At 43.1% G+C, this 11,565-nt stretch overlaps 1 protein-coding gene and 1 long non-coding RNA gene across 2 annotated transcripts in view; one reads left to right on the top strand and one right to left on the bottom strand.

Annotated features, from left to right (window-relative positions):
* Positions 1–1,042: 1,042 nt before the first annotated feature.
* Positions 1,043–1,459, bottom strand: LOC125321678. Its single transcript, XR_007201642.1, has 2 exons — positions 1,421–1,459; positions 1,043–1,342 (listed from the first exon to the last, which is right to left on the bottom strand). It is a non-coding gene; the product is annotated as an uncharacterized LOC125321678 (long non-coding RNA).
* A 2,378-nt stretch (positions 1,460–3,837) lies between these two features.
* The window catches only part of UMODL1 (uromodulin like 1), a 49,599-nt gene continuing 41,871 nt past the window's right edge, over positions 3,838–11,565 (top strand). The window contains 2 exon segments of the mRNA XM_048293571.1: positions 3,838–3,913; positions 8,455–8,697. Of these exon segments, the coding sequence (XP_048149528.1) occupies positions 3,838–3,913; positions 8,455–8,697 (319 nt within the window).

Here is an 11,565-nt window from a genome sequence, read left to right as displayed (position 1 = left end):
TTAAGAGGTTTTTGAGTGGTCAGAAGGTCAAGGGAGGTGGTTCTGCCTCTTCTCTCTGCCTTCGTGAGACCCCACCTGGAATGCTGCATCCAGCTCAACAACATAAGAAGGTTGTGAACATTTCAGGGTATATCCAGAGGAGGCCATGAAGATGATCAGAAGGCTGGAACACCTCTGCCATGAAGACAGTCTGAGAGAGCCAGGGTTGTTCATCCTGGAGAAAAGAAGGCTTTGGGGAGAACTTAGAGCACTTTTCAGTGACAAAAGGGGGCTTATAAAAAGGAAGGACATTTTTTTGTATGGCCAATAGTGAGGGGAAAAGGGGCAGTGATTTTAAACTGAAGGAGGGCAGGTTTAAATTAGATATATGGAAGAAATTCTTTACTCTGAGGGTAGCCCAGAGAAATTTTGGATGCCACACCCCTGGAAGTGTTCAAGGCCAGGTTGGATGAGGCTTGGAGAAACCTGGTGTAGTGGGAGGTGTCCCTGCCTATTGCAGGGGGTTGGAACTGGATGATCCTTAAGGTTCCTTGCAGCCAAAGCCACTCTATGATTCCATGACTCTAGGTTAAATGATTTAATAGTTCTCAAGCTTTAGATCCTATTCATCTACAGGAAGATGTGCTGGCTTCTGAAGCACAGAGCAGTTTTTGTTGTATTCCCAATGATATATTCCTCAAATGTATATTCCCAATGAGCCCATGGTCCTGTTCCCCTCGTGCAGATCAGTCTGTCTTGAAATGTCATGACCATTTTCTGCATCTGAAATAATGATTGCTTTATAGACAAAATAATACAAAGCAAGAAAGAAATGTTCCAGCAATGACCTTTCTGTGTCAAACCCCTTGCCTAGAGAAGATCAAGATCTTCTAAGTGACTAATTAAATCAGAAGTGAATCTGTCTAAACCAATAAATGCCCAAAAAGTATGATGAGGAAACCTGCTGTCAGCCACAATATTTCAATTACTGATAGTACAGTCTAGGAGAGTCAAATCCCATCTCTAATAATCTGCTTCTTGATCCTGTAACATTATCCACAAATGGATTTTGATGTGGCTTTTATTGGCACAGCCCTTCCTTGTATAAATTGCAAACTTTAGATCAGTTTAGACATTAGAAACATAACTGCAGAAAGTATAAACAACAGAGCCAGGAGAAGTGATCAGCTCCAGATGACTGTGCCAGGAGGACTGGGATGAGCTCCTTCCAGGCTGGAGCCCAGCTCACTAGCAGCACCACACAGGGCTTTTATTCCACAGAATATCTTCTCCTTCTCCGTTCCTCTCTCCACTGTCCTTCCTCACCACCAAAGAGAGAGTGGGCGAATCTTCTGCTGGAGTCCTGAGATAGAATCACAGAGTCATTTAGGCTGGAAAAGCCCTCTCAGCCCATCAAGTCCCAGCTGTGCCCAGTGCCCACCTTGTCCCCAGCCCAGAGCACTGAGTGCCACCTCCAGCCCTTCCTGGGACACCTCCAGGGATGGAGACTCCAAACCTCCCTGGGCAGCCCCTTCCAATGCTTGACAACTCTTTCAGTGAATAAATTCTTCCTGATGTCCAACCTGAACCTCCCTGGAGCAGCTTGAGGCAGTTTCTTCTTTTTCTGTCCTTTGTTCCCTGGGAAACAGACAACACCTACTTGAAAGGAACAGGGGAGAAAACACCAAAAATTTATCTGTGAAATACAATGATGGTTACTAAAAAGGTAGTTATATGCAGTCATCCATGCATGTACAGATGGTCAGTTATCCAAAATATCGGTGAATCTGTAGTTTCCCTGCAGGAGACTCTGCGTTGGCTTGTGCTGAGCAAGTGCAACTCATCACGGTAGTACAGAGATCAAACACTGCTGCAGGGGATGCAGCACATCATATTCAACTTGCTGCACTTAACACAGGACAAGAATGTGGCTGGAAGATGTGGAAAGGGCTGGACAGGACACAGGATGCATCCTTAATTGCCTGAGTGGTCTTTTCCAGTGTCTGCATTGCTAAAAAGTAAATTGCTGTGAGCCTAACTGATTGTAACTGAAGAAATAATGCAGATATAAATCATGGACTTGCATGCAGAACCTCATGGAATTTGCAAGTTGCGAGATAAATCCTGAAATACACATGATTTCTGTATCCATTTCTTGTTTGGATTAACCATTCACTGACTTTTCTCAATTTTTTATTTGAAAAAGGGGATTTTGCACATTCTGTATTTAGGAGCCATTTAATTCACTACTGCAATGCAGTTTCAACTCAGATGCAATCCAATTCACATGCCAGTCTGGCATTACCTATATTTGAAATTGGACAAGACATACACTTCTTTATAGGAGGGACCAAATAATTTTTAAGTGCTAAAGATCTGGTTTTTGTCAGTTCTAGCCAAAAAATTTCAACCAAGATATTTTTCCCAGAAAATTTAGATTGTTCAAAAAAAAAAAAAAATACAGATCATAAAGAGAAATATTTCTATTTAAACATTGAATTTCACTGACTTAAGTAATCTTCTTTGATTATTTATTTATTAGTGGGGTTTTTAAGTCAGATGGCATCCTCTGCCCAGCCTGCAGCCAGGGGCTCATTGTTGCCTCCCTGACAGGAGATGTAGGTGGTGCATCTGTGGATACATCCTGGTGCTAAGAAGCACATTCTCCTTGGAGCAGAAATTTTTCCAAATCAGTTCTTTTTTTTCTTTTTTTTCTTTTTTTTCTTTTTTTTCTTTTTTTTAATTTTTATTGAAGCATTCTACAACTGATTTTGGTTGGTTTTTTTTTTTTTTTCCCGGGCAAGCTTTATTTTTCCTTTGTTTTTCTTCCTTTTAATTTTCTTTTCCCCTTGATGAGCTTGATACTTGATTTTCCAAGCCGGAAGAACAGCTCAGAAGTGCCTCAATGCTACAAAAGGCCCCAGCTCTCCTATCTGAACACCCACAAATGAGAGGGTCTGTGGTTCCAGATCCCTTTCATCCACATGGAATTGTCTACAACACTGTGATACGTATTTAAGTGCTTCTCTGAACATATTGCCTCAGCTCCAAGAGCTGTACCTGTGATTTTCCATCCTTTAGTGTCAGCTCCTCAGAAAATATCATCCCGTGTTCACTCCTTGTCTTTGCGTGAGCCAAGTGACATTGCACTGAAGTTATTGTCGTGTGTTGGAAAGCTGGAGGCACATCTATCTTGGGAATGTGCCTTCATTATTTAGGCAATAAAATAAAAGGATTTTTGGTTTCTCAGACCTGATTCACACCCTGCTTAACAAGGTTCTTGATTGCCTGGCATTGCTCTGGCTTAGGAGATGCTGAAATTGCAGTGAAATGAGGGGCACAATGAAAGCTACTGGACAAACAGTTTAAACTCAGGAATGAACACTGGCATAGATATTGGCTTTTACTCTTAGTTTGCTTTCAAGGTACAGAATTAAAGACCTTCAAAGTACCACCTGATGTGTGGACAGGAACTGAATTCAGGATGCTTATAGCTGATATCTGAGGTGCATAAATCTGGCTCTGAGGTGTTGAGTTTAAGGTGTGAGTGCTCTGGAGGATAAACAGGGACTAAACCAGCAGCTTTAAAATGCCTTCCTCTCAAAATCAGGCCAGGGGAGCCAAGCTGAACAGGCAGAAGAGGCAGATTCCCCAGAGGAAACACGAAGGAGAGAGAACCAGAAAAATTCCCAGCAGAGCCTCTTTGTTTCTGTTGCCAGCAGTTATCACCTCCCTGCAAAAGGTAACAAACCCAGAGCACCCTTTTCCCCGATCCAAAAGCCTACCTGTAGGGACAACCAAGCTCTACCACCTTGGAAACAAAGGGATAAGAAAGACTGATCCAGGATGGGCCCTGCAATGGCCAGGATCACTCTTGTTTCTGTTCTCATCCTCTGGGCTGCTGCACGACAGGGAAGGGGAGATGAAATTACAGGTGAGTGAAGCAAAACTGGCCAGAGAACAGCTTAGTTTGGATGTGGGGTAGATATTTCTTTGAAATAAACCAGCCAAGGTGGCCCTCTCTGGAGAACTGGCAATGTCCCAGCGACCATTTAAGGATCCTCTGTTGATAATTAAACAGAGAAAATCTAACCAAGCAAAAACGCAACCTTTGTCTCCAGCCTTTCATCCTCGGGCAAAATCCTTGTCTTTTCCTTTGTGCCAGAAATAAACAAGGAGAATTTCTGCTTTGTCTTCAGTATTGTGCAAATTTTTAATGAAAGTTGTCTTTAAAATAAGCTTTAGGAGGAAATGATGTAGTAATGTGCCTGGCAAATTCCTAGAGGTGCATAAAGTGAGGCTGTAGAAGACATACTTAAATATCATCTGTGGTGTGGGCTGTAATTTTGAAAAACCCTAACCCAATTGTAACTGCTAAATGAACTCCTAATTTACTCTTCATTTCTGCTTTGATTTATGTAGATGAGAAAATACTGTGATTTTGGCTGCTCTTTGTTGCTTTTCTTTACCTAAGTGGTTTTGTGAGTCTCAGTTAAATATAAACCATATTTCTTAGAACCTTGCAGGCTTTTCTGTTATTCTGTCAAAGCCACAGGTGAAAAGAGGCTTGTAATGATTAGGGCCAACAGAACCCCCATCCTAGTGCCATTTAAAGTAAATAGTGTTGACTTTAAAATTTGGAATTTGGAGAAAAATCGAGCCCGTGATCCATTTTTTTTTTTTCATGTTTTTCAAAAGTAAACTTGAATCTGCCCTCCAAGAATCTGTTCCAACAGACTACGTTTAAGGTTATGTCAAGATAAGAAAGGGGCTTATCTTTTGGTCTTGCTGCTCTCCAGTGAGAAAAGATTTTGCAGATCCCAGTGGTTCCTGTATCACTTGAGGGGTGAAGTTTCCAGAACTGCAGCTCTGTCTGTGGCGTAAATGCTGTGAAGCATTTTTTACTGCTGTTTTTTGATCATGCTCTCAGTTCTGACCTGGGTTTAACCTTGAGTTCTAAGGAGCCTGCTCTTGTGCAGCCTTTGCTCCCAGGCTTTCCTCTCAGTATTGGTTTCTGTTAATAAAGGGTTTTGCTTTAATTGTTTATGCTCTTGCTTAACGTTAAAAAAAAAAAAAAAAGATATTTTCCCTGATGGTGCTGAAAGCTGGTGGTCTCTGGGAAAAAATTGTAAAATCCAGAAATGATAGGTGTAACATATCCATACTAACAGCAGGTGACTGCCTTCTGCTGTGCCACTGACTTCAGCTTTGAGTCACTGAAAACAACAGCCAGTGCGTTTTAATTCCATTTGATTGTGCCATAATCCCATAGATGGGAGTAAAGAGAACAGAAAGCCAATTTGCTAAAGAGCCCAAATTGATCCAAGCCACATTGCTCAGCAGCAAACTGCTGTCAGCAAAATAATTGAACTCTGTGAGTGTCAAAGCTTGTTTTGAACGGTACAGAAGTGATGGATGGGGCAAAGGTTGGTGGTGCTGCACCTTTCCCTGCCACCTTCAGTCCAGCTTCTTCCACTGAGGGCATCTTTTTGTACCACTCTAACCTTATCTGAAAGCTTCTCTTTAGGCTTTGGCAGCCTCATTCTACACCTAGTGCGTGTACATATATATATACCTACTATTAATGTTTAAGTATGAAATATGACTTCATATCTGCTCTGACAGCTGTCGCTTCCAATTATAAACTGCGTCTAATTCTACACCATCTTATTCTCAGTTTCATACCTGTATTTATGTTGCACATTGCTGTAGAGACTAAGCCAGCTCAGCTGACACTGGAATTTTTAACTTTCCAGTGCTACATCCTCGCTGTGGCCTCAGCTCTGCACGGACAACACAAATCCTCAGTGCTCTCCTTACTCAGTTTTTCCCTTCCAGTCCCTGCTTTGCTCTTGCCAGGCTTTACGTGAGCTCTGGAGAAAAGGAGGGGTCATAGGGATGAGGAACAAGGCTGAGCTCTTGCTTCTTACCTGCCCTACTCTCCTCTAATTTATACTATCACAGTCTGGTTCCTTAACACATGAGTTTCTCTTTCTCATTTTCATAGAATAAAATTTGTCCTGCTCCTCCCTCCTTCCCTGGTCACAACAGATGTTTGTGCACTTTCTCCAGGGAAAGGCTGTAACCAAAATTATTTAGGTATTGCTTCTGTTCCACTCTGCCATTCAGGTTACAAACTAATTAAAAAAAAAAAGCCAAATAAAAAAGCTGAAGCAAGATTTTCCCCCCCACACACCTACATGCCTAGAAGCATTTGCAGAGAAAGGTATTCTTGGATCACTCTTAACACATGGCAAGGGAATGCTTTCCAAAATGCAATGACAGCTGCCTGTTTCTTCTCAGGCACTTGTGCCTCATGTGAGGTGTTAATGGATCAAATGCATTGAATAAAAAGCACCCCCTGATCTCTGATTTCTGCTCCAGAACCCATGTTTGTTTTCCTTTCCCCTTCTCCCAGAGAGTTACCCTAAAGTTAGCCAGAGGGAGAGACCACCTTGCTTTCTCTGGCTCACTTCTTCTATCTCCTCCTGCACAGCCACAGCTGGGTCCTGGGCAGTACTCCATCCCAGCCTTTGGGATCCTTTCCTGGCTCAGGCAGGGTCTGGGCTGGAGCCAGGCTTTGAGCCAGGCTTTGAGACAGGCTGGATGACTTCCTGCCCCTCTTGACCACCTCCTTCCACTCCCTACTTAGGCACAAAGAGCAGCCCTGGTGCCTTTCAGGGATGTGAAGACCTTTCAGCCACTCTCCCAGAGCTTCAGGGACCGGACACAGAGGTGTCCTGCTGGAGGCTGGGCAGGAGGAACAGGCAGGGAGTGGGGCTTCCAGCTATACCTTCACTCAGTATTTTCCTGCTGACCTGCTCCCAGCAGCAGCACAGAGTCCCTGGAGCCTGCTGGGAGGTCTCTGGCTCTCACATGCACTCCCTGGAGCACAACCCGGCATCAGCTCTGCCTTTTGCTGCAGGAGGATGCACAGATGAGTGAGGCAGGGCAGGGCTGGGCTTCCAGGGGCCGTATCTAGACATCATGTCTAGTCCATGTTTTCTTCTGGACTGTCCCCAGAAGAAAACATGGACTAGACATGATGTCTAGACCCATTTGTGCTACAAATGGATTGTCCAGTCCAAAGTTCTTTTCCTAGTCCTGCTCAAATTGCACAAATGTCTTTTGTTTAGCTGGAAAGCTAAATGTGATAAAAGCACAGGATTCCTGAAAGCCTAACAATTCTGGTTTGTCTTCTTGAATTGTTTTTAACATGTTTCATCTTTTCAGGCAGGAGATAAGTTGTACAAATAAGATAAGCTGTAAATGTTTTAATTGTATGCCTGTTGTGTACATTGTGTTAGCTTCAGTCTGTCTGTTGGCTGACCCTGGTGCCCTCAGAGCTCTCAGAAAAAAACAGTCCTGCTATATTTGAATCTCTGCAGCTAATTCATATTTATTAAAGTTTCTTCTGCTTTGGCTAGAGGATGATACAGGCATTTTAATTCCATCCGATCTGTTTCCCAAATGGGACACAGGGTGACTCAGCCCCTCTGGCTCCTATAACATCTCATTAGGGAGCCAGCCTGATGTCTGTGACATGACTGTAGGTTGCTTACTGCTAATTCTTAAACTCCATCTGCTTTTGTTGCTGTTGTTGGGCTTTCTTTCTGTTGTTTGCTGTTGGGGTTTTTTTCCCTATCCCTGCTGAAGTATTTCAGTTTTAAGTACAGCATGTAACGAGTTCACTCCTCATCAGAAATGGTTTCAGAACACTGGAAGCTGAGTCTCTTCCCCAGACCTGTGTGAAATGATGTCGTTAATGGCCTTATCACTGACTTTGTTTATACTCGAAGTCAATGATGCACTGCAGGTTTCCAGTGGCCTGATCAACAAGGCCTGCTGCAAACGCAGAGAGGCAGCACAGGATCTCCAGGAACACCTTTTGTGTCAATACGTGGAAGTGCTTCCCACTGATGTATGAGTACCCAGTTTTAGCCTAGGGTGATGTCTGAAGGATGTCTTATTCCAGACATCTACTGTGACTCATCTGCCCATGAGTTCCTCGCCCTTTGTTCCCTTCATAACAGGGGGGAGTGATGAAGGCTTTGGCAGCAGGAGGCTGGAGCGGGCATTTAAAGTACTGGGATGACTCTGCCCTGGAAGGGCCTATTGTGCTCTACTGTTAATTTAAATTAACATATGTAAATGTCCTTAATATTAACTTGAGTTAAATTGCCCTTTTTCCACCTCGAACCTGAAGGCACCAAGAACTCTCTGAATTTTCTGCCAATCTGCATCCTTTCATGACCAAAGTGATGCCTATGACAAGCAGTCACCACCAATTCTTTCTTGTGTTTGTTTTTTGAAGTGATGCTCTTCCCAACATCAGCCTTCCTGGAAATCATTCATCTGTGTTGGTTCTGTCACTGCTTTCTCATAACACTGTTTTTAACTGGATACTGCAGGGAACTTCTGCTCCGGGGTGACAAATTAATGCTGATGCCTTTCTTTCCTGTTTCTCTCCCCTAGAAAAAGGGCTCTCTTTGCTTGGGTACCATCTGTGCAACTACACCCTGACCAAAAGTGTGTTTAAAATGGTTACCTACCAGGAGTCCTATGAGAAGAACACATCCTGTGGAGGGTGGATCCCGTGGATGGTGTGTCCCCGGACACACTACAGAACACAGTTTCACATGGTCCAAGTCCCTGAAACCATCACTCTCACAGATTGCTGTGAAGGATATGAATAAGTTGGACTCTACTGCTCTCTAGGTAAGTTTTAGTCAGATTAAGAGAGGAAATAAATGCTTCTTAGGGAAGAAGATTCACTTCAGCTGAGATGTGTAAAGGCTTAATTCAGTCCTAGGCCACAGGTTCCTATTCACTGAAGTAAATGAGTCTGCAAAAATGTACAGTAAACTTTGTCCAGCGTGGCAAGGAGTAGACATAGCAGATTAAAGCTCCTCATTCTTGCTCTTTGCCACCCCTAGTCACAAATTCACTAAACTTCCAGGGGAGCCTGAGGAAGGCACCTGCTTGTTACCCCTCCAAGGGCTCATTACCTGTCTGAGTTCAGGCCAATATCCCTGGCCAAGAGCAATAATTCACTGCCTGGTGCAGTGTCTGCTCTGAGCCTGCCTGCATTTACACCAGGAGCTTTCTCCTCAAAGCTAATTCAGGATGCACTTGGTATAACATCTCCTTTGATGTGGAGCAGGGTTTGTTCCCAGATTACAAACCCAGTTTTGGTTCAAATTTAAAACAACCTATCACCTCAGGGCAACTTGGTACCAGATGCTTTCCAACCAAAACTGCACTAGGACCCATTTTCTTAGGGCTTCTGTGGTTACCTGGGACTATGTGGGAGGTCTGAAAACTGGTGAACTTTTTGGTGGATCTGATCTAACATCTGAGTCTTAATGAGACTGCTCAGGAAGACTTAATCACCTTTGTCTCAAGATGGGAACTTTTTCCCCTTCCCACATCAGGGTTACCAGTTGTCAACCAGAAATTCCCAATTTTATCAGAACTTGAGATGTAGATGGAGGGGATTCCTTGGGGAAAAGGAACTTTCTTTCTCTAATGGATAAATTTAGATGCTCTTAAGCTGAACAGGCATCTTGAATTATCTAAACTGTTGAACTGTTCTGTCATCCAGAAAAGTTCTGCAGGACATAGTTTTGTCTCCTATTTTCGTATGACATTGCATTTTCTCTATTTCCACTCTACAGTAGGGCCCTGGGCATTTCCACAATCACACACAGGAACACCAGATTGAAAGGAAAGGTCCTGTTGCAGCCCTAGCCCTTGTTTTGGGTCATAAGACTTGGGTGACTCAGATCTGTGGGAATGTCCCCAAACCTGCTCCTGCACCGAATCATAATGTGGCATGAGGGGGGATGAGCTATATGTCCTGTCATGGGATCTGTCAAGAGCAATGTGTTCATCCCACATTTAACTTGCTTCAGAGCATTGGAAAAAGAACTTCCAAACTTTTTTTTTTCCCCAGGCATTTTCTCCACAGTCACAGGTAGAATATTGTGTCTAGCAGGATTTTAACAGAAGGAAGCAAACACAGAAGTGGTCGATGTGTTTTACTTGTTCCTAAAATGATTTGCTAGAGAAGAGAAATTAAAGCATTATTTTTAATTTACTGTATCCTGCCACTGTTTGGCTCCGTGGCTGTTGTGGAGTCTCAGCAAAGCAGAATTTGAGCTGCAGGTTACTGTGTGTCCAAGCAGATTTATCAGACAGGCAAAGGACCTGCTGTTGATCATCTGTATTTTCCAAGCATCAGTTTCACGCTGGGGAAAGTCTCCAGTATGTCTAATTATGGTTGAAAAGTTACTTCAGTGAAGTCTTTTGGATATACAGGCATGTGCATACATGTGTGCCTGTAAGCATCAAATGGCAAGACTGAGGTAACCAGAGAAAAAGGCTTTTTAATGCTGTAGTACAAGGAAAGAGCTGTGCCAGCTAAATGTGAAAGAGTCACCGTGGTTGTCACTGTTTGCACAAGAAATTCAGGTGTTTCTGAACCTCTGAAAATCAAGACCATCTTCTTGTGAGGAAAAAAAAAAGCATCCTGTTAATGCTTGAAATATTTTTCTCCCAGTATAATCTATGTCTCTTAAAAGCATCTCTAGGGATATTTTAGGCTTGAGAGCTGTTGATGATTCTGTTTCATCTAACAGGAACAAATCTGTAAATCTCTTACTGCAGAATTTCCACCCTGCCCTTGCCATGTTGTTGATACACTGGGCAAGTTTGTCCATGAAATACTGTGGTCACCCTGACACTTTTTCCTGTCAAAGTTAATTTGGGAATATTTTAAACCATTTAAGGATTTGTATGGCTTCTAGGTGATTTCCGTGTTTACATTATTCCGGTATCTTTGCTTTTCAGGGCATTAGTCATAAATTCTGTGAATGGTAATGCACTGTCTAGACACAGTCTTAAATAAATGATGAGAAGAGAAACTGGAACTGCAGAAATTGCTGCACAGCACGCTGTTGAACTACTGTTATTTTCTTCTTGGTGTTATCCATGCTGACGTGCTCTCCATCCTGCCAGGAGTGGAAAGGTCTCCACGACCTTTCACAGCAACCTGCTCCTGGCCACTGTTCACCTTCTCTTCCTAGAAGGAAACATTTTCCCCTGCCTGGGATATGGCAGGCCCTGCTTTTATTATTTCTTTACTGTTGGGGAAAAAAATGTCCAGATCATTGGTCAAGTTGCTGTGGTATTTCTCACTAGTTGTGTGTCTATCCATTGGGATAGTGTTACAGATACATACACAAATGACTTTGACATTTTGAAATAACAGCTGGAAAGTTAAGTATCTAAAAGTTAGGAAGTGCTGGAATTAATTCTAAAGGTAGAATTAAACAAAACAGCCTTCGTTTTCTCTCTTTGTGCCCGTGCTTGCAGATTAGTGAGTTCTTTTAATTATCTCATCCAGCTTTGCAGTGCCCCAAGGACCACATTTCCCTGTGCCCAGGGATGATGGAGTCCCTCTAAGGAGCTCCTCAGAGTGTGCCATCCTGACCTCCACATTCAGTGCTCTGCTCAGCCTCTCACTGAGTAGAGAACTATTTATCACCTCTTAAGGTGAATCCTGGGGAATTCACAGGCAGCAAT

The sequence above is a fragment of the Corvus hawaiiensis genome, chromosome 2, assembly GCF_020740725.1.
Source record: "Corvus hawaiiensis isolate bCorHaw1 chromosome 2, bCorHaw1.pri.cur, whole genome shotgun sequence".
Taxonomy (NCBI): domain Eukaryota; kingdom Metazoa; phylum Chordata; class Aves; order Passeriformes; family Corvidae; genus Corvus; species Corvus hawaiiensis.
This window is presented reverse-complemented; position numbering and strand designations above follow the sequence as displayed.